This window comes from Juglans regia, chromosome 7 (genome assembly GCF_001411555.2).
Source record: "Juglans regia cultivar Chandler chromosome 7, Walnut 2.0, whole genome shotgun sequence".
In the NCBI taxonomy this organism is placed as follows: domain Eukaryota; kingdom Viridiplantae; phylum Streptophyta; class Magnoliopsida; order Fagales; family Juglandaceae; genus Juglans; species Juglans regia.
The window spans coordinates 44,804,993-44,819,964 of record NC_049907.1 but is presented as its reverse complement, the minus strand read 5'-3'; the positions used below and the strand labels follow the sequence as shown (position 1 = coordinate 44,819,964).

The window sequence follows — 14,972 nt, the reverse complement described above, 5'->3', positions numbered from 1 at the left end:
TGGTAAGAGAGTGTGGTGGCTAGGGTTTGTCCTAAATGGAAAGTAGGTGTGGCGGCTAGGGTTGTTCAAAATGGGATAGTGCCGAAATTAGGAAAGTTTCCTAATTGTTTGGAATAAATATGGAAGGTATTATGGGTGGTTAGGGTTGGCCAAATATGGAATGAGGATGGACGGCTAGGGTTTGCCAAATATGGAATGAGGATGGGCGGCTAGGGTTAGTTCAATATGGTAAGTGTTTGTGGCGGCTAGGGTTTACCAAAATGGGAAAAGGATGGGGCGGCTAGGGTTTGTCCAATATGGGAAGTGGTGGTGGTGGCTAGGGTTTCCAAAGTAGGATATGGAAGGTGATAGCTAGGGTTGCCGAAATGGAAGAGGGTTGGGATTAGGAAAGTTTCCTAATTGTGTTGGATGAAGAAGGAATGTAGTATGGTGATTAGGCAAGTCCCAATAAGGCAAGAGATGGCCGAATGGGATTTGACTTACCAAAGATGTGATTTCGGCTAGGGCAACAAGAGGAATTAAATCAACTTATGGAAAGTGACTAACACCTTTGTTGGTCGAAAATTATGGTTGCAAGGATTGAATAGCCGAAATGAATGGGGATGAAGTTAGGAAAGTTTCCTAAGTGTTTGAGCTAGAAATGGAAAGTGTGGTGAATGGATTAGGCAACTCCCAATATGGCAATGGATAGCCGAATGGGATTTGTCTTACCAACTTGTATTCGGCTAGGGCAACACAAGAGTTACTTCAACTTATGGAAAGTTGAATAACACCTTAGTTGGCCGAAAATGACAATCAAATGGATTGAAAGAGTAAAAATGAGGAAGAACTTCAAGAACAATATGAACCTCCAAGAACAATATATAGAACACTATTGCTCTTAGATAAACTAGAATCAAACAAAGAACAAATAAACAATCAAGCCTTGATTCACGTATTGCACAAGGAATGATTAAACTCATAAAATGATAAATCAATTTGGGATTCACGGATTGCACCCAAATTGCCCAAGTGCTCTTGCACCGAAAATGATAAATCAATTTGGGATTCACGGATTGCACCCAAATTGCCCAAGTGCTCTTGCACCGAAGATGATCTCTCAAACAATGTTCTCTCTCTAAGAGTTTTGCCAAAAGATGGGAATGTAATGACTAAAGGTCCTATTTATAGAGAATACAATTTGGAAACCCCCAATAGGTCCCTTGTAAAGTAAATAATTAAATAAAAATAACTAATTAAAAATAACATAGTGGCATGGGTCAAGTTGACCCATGACATGCATGAGCCCATGGGTGGGCTAGGTTGGCTGCTGGGAGTTGGCTGGCAGGGCCCTGGGCTGGTCTGGGCGTGGGCAGGCTGCCTGGGCGCTGGGCGCTGGGGCGCGCGCGCGGGCCTGTGCGCGCTGGGCGTGCGTGCAGGTGTGGGCGCTGCGCGCGGGACTGTTGCGCTCTGCGCGCTGGCGAGGCGGGCGCGCGCGGGGCGCGCTGGGCGTGCGGGGCGCGCGCGCTGGGCGTGCTGCGTGCTGCGCGCGCGCGCGGCATGCGTGCTGTGCGCGCTGGGCGTGCTGGGCTGCGCGCTGGGCGTGCGGGTTGCATGCTGAATGGGCTGGTTTGGTCACCAGCCCCCTTGGGCACCCTGGGCATGTCAAGGCAGGCCCCATGGCATGCCCCTAAGGCTATTTTGGGGTTCTCTAGCCTTGTCCCCACGTGGCTAGGGCCTTGGCCATGGGCCACTAAACATCCGGAGTGCCATCCCTGGTTCTTGGTAGGGACGGCTCAATGTATTTTGTGGCTTAAGGTGACCATTAAATACTTTAATTTAAAAATGATAATAATATTTAAATATTAAATAATAAATTTTTTTTTAAATTTTCTGAAATGCAAAAAAAATATGAATATTGTTTTGATTAATAATATCTATAAGTACTATAACAATTTGAAAGATAATTTAATTTTTCTGTAAATAAAGTATTATCTGTTATTCGTATATATATTTCTTTTAATACTTCTTTATGAAAACAAATAAGGCCATTGATATCAAAATAAACATCATATTTTATAAAATACTCCAGAGCAATATATCATCATTTTGCTACTTCTATTCCAATTTTATTAATGTCTAAAAATTTTGTATATTTTGAATAAGATTTTTTTTAGTGAAACTTCTATATTTATTGGTTTTATTTTTTATTTTTACCAAGTTTTACTATTTAAGATTGATTTTATTTTAGAAAAAAAAATTCCATCTTTTATGCTAACCAATATTTTTTTTATAATTTATTTTTTAAGATCATAAAAAATTCCATCTTTTATATTTTTTTTATATATATATATTTTCCTTTTGGGGGCCTACTCAAGGTGGGGCCTTAGGCGGTGGCCTTAGTTGGGGCCTACCCCTTGAGCCGGCCCTGGTTCTTGGCTTCACATTATATGTCAAAAGGCATGCATAGATCCCATGCAATCCAAACATTACTGTCATTGGTTTGGCACCGATTTTCTACCAAAAGCGTCAAATTGGTGTTTCAAGGTTTTTTGGCAAAGGAAGACTCCATCATTTTACTCGAATTCCAGATCAAGGAGAAAGTAAAAGTTGGTAATGAATATTAATTCATGAAGATGGTGTGAGAAAGTTGCAAACCATGATTTTGTTGTGCTTCCACTCAACATGATGTATGTTTTAGTTAGAATATGGACCTTTTTCTCAGTATAGAAATGCACGAGAAGGTGAACCTAAATACCAACCCCTCTTTTTTCCCTCCTTTTCGAAGAGGTTCCCTTCAACAACCCCCATTTTGCTCAATCCACGTCCTTTGGATGTGGAGTTGGGTAACCGGAGAAGGTTGTGGAAAGGGTCATCTAATTATATTTAATTTATATACTCCCAAAAAATAAAATTGTTTAATTTCTGATAAATTAATTTTAAAGAGCTTGTTTGTGGGTTTTCCACTTTTTAGTTAGTGCAGGTGGTGACAAGCAAGCCGTATGACACCAATTAAAAATCAGTATCATTAGCTCCATATCATGATTGTATTATTTATTTATTTTATTAAGGCTAGCCATATCATGTTTTAAGGTCTGCAAATTTAATGCATTCGTTTTTTAGAAGAAGATGGAATCTATCATTAAAAAATAATTTTTACATGTAGTTCTCTAGTTTATTATTTTTTTCATTAACTGCAAATATAATTTCTCTTTATTTTTTAGTTGCTATATAAAAAGCAACCGTTTATTACATGTTGATTATTTAATAAATAATAATAATATTAACCCACGATCATTAATATTTCCAACAAGCAACCCTTTAAATTATAACCCTTTGCATGTCAATTCGTTTTAGGCTTTAACCATTCAATTAAGATTTCTAACGATCAGCATTGAATTCAAGGCATGCTCTACTTGTAGGTACGAGCTGGGAAAGTAATTTTATTTATTTATTTATTTATTTGATGGGGATGGGGACTGGGGAGAGGTCTTACAGGGCGTCAAAATCCTGCTCGGTCATTAGCCAATATAATGCCAGAACATGGCCCGATGACCCGATTAACCCTACGATAATCCAAGTGACATGTGGCAATCAAGCATATACAGAATTAACAGAGAACCTCAAAATTTGGCCAAAACAAACAAAATCTAAAATGACATATGCATACATACAGCATACGTATATAGATATCCACATCAACGTAATTTCAAGAAAACGAAGGGATCATAGTGGGCACGGCCGATCACTCATAAAAGTTAAAACATTCTGACTATTTCTCGACCTTCTCGGCCTTTACCAACTCTGTCACATACATTTTATAAATACCATCAACTTGGTCTTAGTAGTAGTGGATTCGAAAACTCTCTCTCTCTCTCTCTCTCTCTCTCTCCAAAAGGATTAGAGAGCGGGACATTTCCAATAGTTGTTGAAGAGGAATTAAAAGCACGAAAAAAAGAAAGAGACGGTCGAGAATTCAGCTTCAATTTCGGTCCTTGTAATTCAAGGAACCCATTTTATAAGTATATGTGCTTTCTTTCATCACTCTGCTTTCTCCAATATTAATGTGAAAACTCTCCTCAACTGAATCGATAGTTCAGGGTGCTTACATTTTTAATTCTAATTACATAAGTTTCATTCCATTTCATTTCTCATCTTTTTTTCAGAAAACAAACAAAAAAAAGCGGACTTCGTTTTTTCTTTTTTACTCTACGTTTCCACTCTAACTATAGTTTCCATTCCACAAAATTATAAACTGGGCATGTTCCGGCTTCCGCAAACTCATCAGAAGAAGAAGATGGATGGAACGGAGAAAGCAAAAGGCCCGGAAAGGAGGGCGAGCCATAGCTTTAGTAGAAGCATGAGCAGGAAAAGTTGGAGCATGGAAGATGTATTTGCAGGTGCTAGGCACTCTCGCCGCAACAGTCATATTGACGAAGATGAAGAAGCTCTAACATGGGCAGCCATAGAGAAGTTACCGACGTATGATCGTCTAAGAACAGGTATCATCAAATCTTATATGGACAATGAGCCTCGTGCAAACCAAGCGTTGCACAAGGAAGTGGATGTTCGAAAGCTAGATATGGATGAAAGGCGAAAATTCATAGACAGGATATTTAAGGTTGCAGAGGAAGATAATGAGAAGTTCTTAAAGAAATTCAGAAACAGAATTGATAAGTAAGTTTTCTTTTACTTCTTTTATATATATATATATATATATATATATATATATATATATATATATGTGTGTGTGTATAGATAAGTAATGTTAGATATAAGGTCCAAATATATAGGTCTTTTAAAGTTATTTCTAAAAAAATAGATCTCACTAATAAAGAATAATTTTTTTTATATTTTTTTTACAAGGATTTGTATAGAATTTGTTTATTTGAGATCTGTACAAATCATTTCTCTAAAAATAAAATTCAAATTATTATGTTTTGACAACGTACCACTGTTCAACACTTTTTATTATAAAGTAGGGTCTAATACGTTAATTCAAACGTAATCATTTTATAAAAATAGCTTTTATAAGATTCGTGTATAAATCTAGTACTTTTAATTTATATTTTGAAAAAATAAGAGTTTTATGCGATATTGGAACAGTGAACTAAATGGAATATTGCAGTAAATTTGGGATACATTAGCGACAAATAGACGGCGAGCTTATGATCATTACATGAATCACGTTTTCTATTTATCTTGAAGTGCTCTGCCGCGGCCAAAACAATGTTATAAGACGTGAAGAAACAAAACAACTTCAAGTCATTTTCTTTGGACTGCTAGTACTAACAGGCCAGAATATAGCTTGCAAGGCAAGCAGAGAACTGATTAAATGACCTAACTCACTTTCTTTTCCCATTTATTTGTCCTAGTTGATACGCTTCATTTTCATGGTGGAGCCACTGTATTTATGTAATTGTCCCGTTCTTTTCTTCCCATATAATAAACGATCGCTCGTAGATCTTCATTTTCATGCAGTTTGATATACTTTGAAGGGAATCTATTTGTATGGTTTTAATTTGTTTCACATGCAATTAAGATAATATCTTTGACATGGTCCTAACTTCGTTGAATCCGAAGTCCAAGACTTTCACAGTACTCTTATATATGTTAAAAGTTGTCCTTTTACTGGCCGGTGACTCATGATGAGTTGCATGCAACTTGTGTGTGAACTCAGCCTAGTCGACTCGATCGAGTCAATACCACATGTGCTAATTAACTAGCTAGGTGCAATATTTTCTACCCCAACTCCTCTCTGATGTTTTACAGCTTTTCATGTAATTAATTTCAGGGTTGGAATCCTACTCCCTACTGTTGAAGTTAGGTTTGAGCATTTGACGGTTGAGGCCGATTGCTATGTCGGCACAAGGGCTCTTCCCACTCTACCAAATGTTACCAGGAATGTTGCGGAATCGACTCTTGGTTTGCTTGGGATTAGACTCGCTAAGAGAACAAAATTAACAATTCTCAAGGATGCCTCTGGAATTATTAAACCATCAAGGTATACATATATATATATTTACAAATTAAGGTTTTTAATTTTAAATATTTATTTCCATCAGGCCGGCTCAAGGGGTAGGCAACTAAGGCCAACGCCTAAGGCCCCACCTTTAGTAGCCCCCAAAAGGAAAAATATATATATATATTATGATCTTAAAAAATAAATTATAAAAAAAATATTGGTTAGCATAAAAGATGGAATCTTTTTTTTTTTTTAAATAAAATCAATCTTAAATAGTAAAACTTGGTAAAAATAAAAAATAAAACCAGTAAATATAAAAGTTTTACTAAAAAAATTTTATTCAAAATATACAAAATTTTCAGACATTAATGAAATTGGAATAGAAGTTGCAAAATGATGATATATTACTCTTGAGTATTTTATAAAATATGATGTTTATTTTGATATCGATGGCCTTATTTGTTTTCATAATGAAGTATTAAAAGAAGTATACATACGAATAATAGATAATACTTTATTTACAAAAAAATTAGATTATCTTTCAAATTGTTACAGTACTTAATGGTCATATTTTTATTATTAATCAAAACAATATTCATATTTTTTTTGAATTTCAGAAAATTTTAACAAAATTTTATTATTTAATATTTAAATATTATTATCATTTTTAAATTAAAATACTTAATGGTCACCCTAGGCCACAAAATACATTGAGTGGTCCCTAATTTTCATCTAAAACTATATATTTAGCTTAAGCATGGAAATTTAGTACCTGGTACGTACTCCTCCATTTGTGTTTAAAACCAGTCATCTTCAAGCAGGTGGGATTTGTACAATCTAGTAAGTAAGAGAATTCATTATTTCTTGGAGTAAACTTCACATGATGTGACCATAATCAATCAGTTGAGCGTACACATGTTTTCAATTCTACCAATCGTATATTTTGATGTAACCCTTGTTTGTGTTGTTATATATATAGGATGACCCTACTGTTGGGACCTCCATCCTCAGGGAAAACAACCCTTTTGTTGGCATTGGCCGGAAAATTGGACCCAAACTTAAAGGTAATAAGAACACCATCTGATCATGAGTCTCTCATGACAATTTAAAATAAAAAAATAAAACAAAATATGTAGTGGATTTCTCCAAATGAAAATTAATAATGATCCCTGGAACAGGTTAGAGGAGAAATCAGTTACAATGGCTATAGGCTCGATGAATTTGTGCCTAAGAAGACATCCGCATACATTAGCCAAAATGATGTTCATATCGGAGAAATGACTGTGAAAGAAACTCTAGATTTCTCGGCAAGGTGCCAAGGGGTTGGGACTCGATATGGTATTAAACTAATTAATCGAATATTCTTTCTTCTCATAATTAAAACTGATAACACCTTGATTAATAATTTGTATCTTTTTCTCATATATATATAGAACTCTTAAGTGAACTTGCAAGAAGGGAAAGGGACGAAGGCATTTTTCCAGAGGCTGAAGTTGACCTTTACATGAAGGTGAATACATATCTATATATATATATATATATGCAAAATAATTTATTATTCTTATATTTCTTCTCCTTATAATTAGGCTACCGCAATGGAAGGAGTTGAGAGCAGTCTAATTACCGACTACACTCTAAGAGTAAGTCATATCTATATATATGTACACGTACAACGCATGCTTCCCTCTCATATTTTCTTCCCCCTTTTGGCCTCAAGTTCTTTGTATGGTCGTAAAGAAGTTTCCAGTCTATGACTGTTGAAGTTTTGAGCCATTAAAATTGCAACAACTCGCCAAATTCTTACCAAGTTTTCAACTCGATCGTCAAGATTTTCCGCTCACCTACTTTGCAAGTAGTGTTGGTGGGGACTTGGGACCTCTTGGCTCGTTGGTTTTTTGACACTTTCCCTAGTTTTTAGCATGTTTCGAGTCACTGACTAATCAAGCAACCTCTCATGCCCGCCCTTGCACAAAGCATTAAAACTATATTTGTCCAACTTTGTGCTTAATGACATGAATTACCATTTCTAGGTAGCTTAATTAATAATGTGTCCTTTTTTTTTTTTTGGGTTCATATTGAATGGAACGGAACAGATATTAGGGCTTGACATATGCAAGGACACCATTGTTGGAGATGAAATGCAACGAGGGATATCGGGTGGACAGAAAAAACGAGTAACCACAGGTTAATTACTTATATATATATATATATATATATTTAAATCCATCAATTTTACTAACTCATTTTTTTGTAAGATATTTATTATTCATTTTAATTTAAATATTTTACATGCTGGATTCATGCAATAAAAGGATTAAAATATAAATAAAGTAATTTATTTTTTTAGATAAGTTGTATATTGTCACCACCAACCTCCTCAAAAAGCATCCAATCCAATGTGACATTTCTGTTTTTTTCAGGCTAAGGCCCAAATTAACCATTAATTAGGAATAATCAGATACTTTTCACCCTGTTATTAAAATGGGTGATCCGTAGTCCTAATTTTGGTTGTAATTATGTTATGTCACAAACTTGTAAATACAGGAGAGATGATCGTTGGACCCACAAAGACACTGTTCATGGATGAGATATCAACGGGTCTTGATAGCTCCACGACATTCCAAATTGTGAAATGTTTGCAACAGATCGTCCATCTAACGGAGGCCACCATTTTAATGTCCTTACTCCAGCCGGCTCCGGAGACGTTCGACCTCTTCGACGACATCATTCTACTATCGGAGGGCCAGATTGTGTACCAGGGCCCACGAGAGCACATTCTCGACTTCTTTCAAAGCTGTGGCTTTAGGTGTCCTGAGAGAAAGGGCACTGCCGATTTCTTGCAAGAGGTGAATATCTCTTACCAATATAATTATCAAAAAAATATTTATAATCGTGAATTATATAATTATGATATAATTATTTTAAAAAATAAAATAAAATATAAAATTTATATAAAAAAATCAATTTTTAATAATAGATTTTATATTTTTTCAAAGCGATTACGTAACGTTTATGTATTTCACTATTATATGTAGAATTATTCTATAATTATTAGCACATTCAGTCTAATTGGATTACCATTAGCCCAATTATTTTCTTCGGTACATCTATAAATAAATTATATAAAAATAATCTTATAAATCGACGTGACAGATGTTCTAATTTATAATAAAAATAACTAATTTATAATCTAACAAATCATATAAATTCATGTTAGTTTATGTGATTACTTTTGTATAATTTTTTTTTGACTAAAATATTTCTATTTTTCTTTAGAGTTATGAAATAACGAGGTTGTGTGATAGGCATAATATGAACAAAATTAAACTTAGTCGTGTCTATACCAATATGGTGCCATGTATACTGCATTCAGGTTACGTCGAGGAAGGACCAAGAGCAGTACTGGGCTGATAGAACAAGACCATACCGATACATATCGGTTTCCGAATTCGCAAGCCAGTTCAAGAAGTTCCATGTGGGCATGCAGCTTGAAAACGATTTATCAGTGCCTTACGACAAGGCCAATAGCCATAGAGCAGCGCTAGTCTTCAATAAATATTCAGTCCCAAAAATGGAACTTCTGAAGGCATGCTTCGACAAAGAATGGCTGTTGATGAAGAGGAACTCCTTTTTCTACGTGTTCAAGACTATCCAAATTGTCATCGTGGCAGTCATAGCATCCACTATGTTTTTAAGGACTCGAATGCACACTAGGAATGAAGAAGATGGGGCTCTATATGTTGGGGCACTTCTGTTTTCCATGATCATTAACATGTTCAATGGTTTTGCTGAGCTCTCACTGATCATTGCTAGGCTTCCTGTATTTTACAAGCATAGAGACTTACTCTTCCACCCTGCTTGGACTTACACGCTGCCAACTGTGTTGCTGGGAATTCCTATATCTGTTCTTGAGTCTATTGTTTGGATGGTCGTGACATACTACACCATTGGATTTGCACCCGAAGCAAGCAGGTAATTTTAATAAATTCAATATTTCATCATCTCGTTCTGGATTAATTAGTAATTGATTATCTTTGAAATCTATAGATTATTGTAATTGTACAATTGTTCCCTTCTCATTTCCATGATCTGAGCCTAAAGCAGAATTAGTATATGATTATCTTTACAAGTGTCACATTGAGAGTTCATTCAAGGATATATAATTTTTTCTTTTCTTTTTTTTACCTTTTTTTTTTTTAATTTTTAATTTTTTTTTTTGTGGGAAACTTGGTGAAACTAAGCAAGTGTTTGACAAGTGAGCTCAATTCCATGGCAGGTTTTTCAAGCAACTAATGTTAATATTTTTGGTCCAACAAATGGCCTCTGGGATCTTTAGGCTCACAGCTGCTATCTGTAGGAGTATGATCATCGCCAATACTGGCGGATCTCTCACTTTGCTCCTTGTTTTCCTACTTGGAGGTTTCATTATTCCTAAAGGTTGGTATTAAAAAAGAACAAAGCTTTGAAGCCAGATGCCAAAGTAGTCAACCTATTAAAATAGAGCTACATTACCAGTTTGATGTACTAATTCAGACTTTGTTTTACTGCAATAGGTCAAATTCCAAACTGGTGGGTGTGGGGCTACTGGATTTCACCTTTGACATATGCTTTCAATGCCATTTCTGTAAATGAAATGTTTGCTCCCAGGTGGATGAACAAACTGGTATGCTAAAACTAAGCCTTCGATGCATATATTAAGAAGCATATGTAACTAAGTTCATAAAAGAACAAGAAGTTAGGAGAGCTATGCTTATGGCTCTCTAAAGGGTGCAAGTTTTTGAGCTATACTTGATTCTGCTGCAGGCTTCAGACAATGCAACCAGATTAGGTGTGGCAGTACTTGAGAACTTTGAAGTTTTCCCTGAAAGAAACTGGTTCTGGATTGGCACAGGAGCAGTTCTGGGATTCGCAGTTCTCTTTAACATCCTGTTCACGTTTGCTCTTATGTATCTTGACCGTGAGAACAACATTCTTTTCAAGGGTCTATTTGATATTAATATTTCAATTTCTTTCGGATGACAGTTCTTACTTTTCCCCTGCTTTATGTTACTAGCATTCGGAAAGCCGCAAGCAATAATATCTGAAGATGCTGCAAAAGAGATGGAAAATAGCCAAGAACAGTCAAAGGAAGAACCAAGACTCAGAAGGCCCGTGTCAAAGAAAAAATCAATTTCTCGATCACTGTCTTCGTCTGATGAGAACAATACAAGTATGCAACAAGGCAATACATGCAATATTAACATCTACATGAATTAGCACTATTTTATTTGGTTCCTCACATGAATAAAATTCTCTCAGGAGAAATGGAAATCCGCCGAATGAGCAGCCGATCCAACAACAATGGAATAAGTAAAAATGCTGATTCAGCTCTTGAGGCATCCAACGGTGTTGCTCCTAAGAGAGGAATGGTTCTTCCATTTACACCTCTGGCAATGTCCTTTGACGATGTGAATTACTATGTGGAAATGCCCCCTGTAAGAAGCATTTATCATCTTTCATTCTCTTTATACCTTAAAAGACTTTGTGTGAACGTATATTGGTTCTTATAAGATTACAGCTAGAACTACCTTTACCACGAGCTTTTTTGTTTCTGACAGGAAATGAAGGATCAAGGAGTAGCAGAGGACAGACTCCAATTACTTCGGGGAGTAACTGGTGCATTTAGGCCTGGGATCTTGACAGCACTTATGGGAGTTAGTGGAGCTGGAAAGACAACGTTGATGGATGTTTTAGCAGGAAGAAAGACAGGTGGTTACATTGAAGGTGATATTAGAATCTCCGGATTTCCTAAGAAACAAGAAACCTTTGCAAGAATTTCTGGTTACTGTGAACAAAATGATATCCACTCGCCCCAAGTCACAGTTCGAGAATCTTTGGTATACTCAGCTTTCCTTCGACTCCCTAAAGAAGTCAGCGATAAGGAAAAGATGGTAAGAACTATAATTGCTTCAAACCATATATTTGGCAATGGTTAGGAGCTAAAACAATTTCTTCCTGGGTTTCAACTTTCCAGATATTTGTTGATGAAGTTATGGAATTGGTAGAACTAGGCAATCTCAAGGATGCAATAGTGGGGCTTCCAGGAATTTCAGGATTGTCAACAGAACAGAGAAAGAGGTTGACCATTGCCGTTGAGCTTGTTGCTAATCCCTCGATCATTTTCATGGATGAACCAACTTCAGGTCTTGATGCAAGGGCAGCAGCCATTGTCATGAGGACTGTGAGAAACACAGTGGATACTGGAAGAACGGTAGTGTGCACCATTCACCAGCCTAGCATTGATATCTTTGAAGCCTTTGATGAGCTACTACTGATGAAGAGAGGAGGACAAGTGATCTACTCTGGACCTTTGGGTCGGAATTCTCACAAAATCATTGAATATTTTGAGGTATTTTATCTTTCTTTTCTGCGTTTAATTAATAGTTACAAACAGTGGAATGCATTATGTGATTGTGTACTCATTTCGCAGGCAATTCCTGGAGTCTCAAAAATTAAGGAAAAGTACAACCCGGCAACATGGATGCTCGAAGTGAGCTCAGTAGCAGCTGAAGTCAGGCAAGGAATTGACTTCGCTGAACTCTACAAATCATCATCCCTGTATAAGTAAGTCGAGATATAAATCCTAGGAATGCTAACTATTTATGAGTGTCTATATTGATTATTGATTTTAAGCTAGGCTATGCGTTCATGTGCAGGAGAAACAAGTCCTTGGTGAAAGAGTTAAGCGCACCAAGACCTGGGGCAAGAGACCTGTATTTTTCTACTCAATATTCTCAGTCCATATGGGGGCAGTTCAAATCTTGCTTTTGGAAGCAATGGTGGACATATTGGAGAAGTCCGGATTATAACCTTGTCAGATTCTTTTTCACCTTGGCTTCAGCCCTCATGGTGGGGACAATTTTCTGGAAAGTGGGGACTAAAAGGTGTTTTTTCCGTTTCCTTATACAACAATCTGAACTACCTCATTAAATTTTATTCTCAAATTAAGTGAAACTTGATCATTCTTACAGTTAATTTTCTCATTGTCTTGAATGTTCTATGGAGTAGGGAGAGTGCAACTGATCTTTCTATGATCATTGGAGCAATGTATGCTGCTGTACTGTTTGTAGGAATTAATAACTGTGGCACAGTACAGCCAATTATATCTGTTGAAAGAACGGTGTTTTATCGAGAAAGAGCTGCCGGGATGTACTCTGCATTGCCTTATGCCCTTGCACAGGTTGGAGGGATTTCATATTAGAAAATTATCATACTTTCTCTTTTTGAGTATCGAATTAGGGATTCTTGAGCATTTCTAAATGAGTTCATTAGCCATCTTCATCTACAAAATTTCTAAATTTCCTTTCACGCAATAGATCACTATAAGCTTGAGCTTTGTATGGTAGAGCACTATAAAAAAAGTGTGGATGTCAGAAGATTGTTGCGATGTCGTAAATTGTCTTTGATGTCTATGATTCAAAGTTTTCTAGGAGAATCCACTTCGTATAAAAGTAATCAAATTTTTCCAACCAATAAAGAGCATCCAGCCCTATTTTCACAAAGAGAACTTCCTATAGGTGCCAATCAATTGGCACAACTCTGTTCACTCTTTTCAACAAAAAAAAAATATAATTCTAAGTATTTGATGTGCAGGTAATTGCCGAAATTCCATACGTGTTTTTCCAAACAACATATTATACACTTATTGTGTATGCCATGGTGAGCTTTCAATGGACAGCCGCAAAATTCTTCTGGTTTTTCTTCGTCTCCTTCTTCTCCTTCCTCTACTTCACATACTACGGCATGATGACCGTTTCCATCACACCAAACCATCAAGTAGCATCAGTTTTTGCAGCAGCTTTCTATGCTCTCTTCAATCTTTTCTCAGGGTTCTTCATCCCAAAACCCGTAAGTAGCATTTCTATTATCACAGGCACTAATGCTTTCAAATAATTTTGTGTGTAAATAAAAACTTCATGAGAATAACTTGAGCATGCATTTTGACACATATTTCGTTGGTGTTTAAAATTTCAGAGAATTCCGAAGTGGTGGATCTGGTACTACTGGGTTTGCCCAGTAGCGTGGACTGTTTATGGATTAATTGTGTCCCAATATGGTGATGTGGAGGACACCATTAAAGTACCAGGAATGGCGCCTGACCCCACTGTTAAGTGGTATGTAGAAAACCATTTCGGGTATGATCCCAGTTTCATGGGTCCAGTTGCTGTAGTTTTGGTTGGCTTCACTGTCTTCTTCGCGTCAATGTATGCCTACTGCATAAAGACTCTGAACTTCCAGATGAGATAGAAGATAATTTTGAAAGAAATTCTCGATCAAGTAGATTAATCAACTCTGTACATATAAAACAGAAGCCATCCGCGATTGAAAAAAGAATGGCAATTGTATAAGGTTTGAGTTTTCAATTTTTAGGAATCTTTAGATGTTTGTTATTTAAAGAAGCATGTGTTGATTACTAAGAAAGATGATCAATATCCGAAAGATCATCTTCCGAGGACTGAAAATTGGGGCTCAAGAGTACTAATCAAGAAGGCTTAACTCAAGCAATCTCGCCCAAGAAAATTAAGAACGCATTCTCGCTCGCCGGAAATCGCTCAAAACAAAAGCAAACTTGGAGCTATGCCACCATTGAATTGGCAGATGAAATTAAGAAACATGTTATTTATTATGTTCTTTCTGACCGACACAGTTGTTGTGTTGATAATTCTCCCACGACGGAGGCTGCGAGTGGATGCCGCTGAACCGTTCAAATGTCGAAGTCTAATTAAAGTCCAAACCAAACACTCTCTACCATTGAAATTATCCCTTTATCAGGAACTAAATTAAAAGATCATCTTGATATTCTCCCAGAGTTCTTCTTCATTGTCCTTATACACTACACGTTTTGCTAAAGAAAAAATTTAAAAAGATAAATAATAAAAGCAGGTATAAAGATCATGAGTAAGGATGATGAATAGAACTTTCTTACTCCCATGAGCTCATCGGTCGGAATACATATAATTACATAGGTAGGAGTCAAATTACAATTAAT

At 36.4% G+C, this 14,972-nt stretch overlaps 1 protein-coding gene across 1 annotated transcript; it reads left to right on the top strand.

Moving 5' to 3' along the window:
* Positions 1–3,857: 3,857 nt before the first annotated feature.
* Positions 3,858–14,379, top strand: LOC109004879 (ABC transporter G family member 29-like). Its single transcript, XM_035692290.1, has 22 exons — positions 3,858–4,001; positions 4,268–4,656; positions 5,774–5,983; positions 6,924–7,008; positions 7,123–7,282; positions 7,378–7,454; positions 7,531–7,584; positions 8,038–8,128; positions 8,489–8,790; positions 9,318–9,916; positions 10,221–10,381; positions 10,498–10,607; positions 10,748–10,901; positions 10,998–11,153; positions 11,243–11,418; positions 11,542–11,874; positions 11,958–12,332; positions 12,414–12,547; positions 12,640–12,867; positions 12,992–13,163; positions 13,577–13,831; positions 13,958–14,379. Exons 2-22 carry the CDS (start codon positions 4,277–4,279, stop codon positions 14,228–14,230), a joined length of 4,485 nt encoding a protein of 1,494 aa, XP_035548183.1. The 5' UTR covers positions 3,858–4,001; positions 4,268–4,276; the 3' UTR covers positions 14,231–14,379.
* The last annotated feature ends 593 nt before the right edge of the window (positions 14,380–14,972 follow it).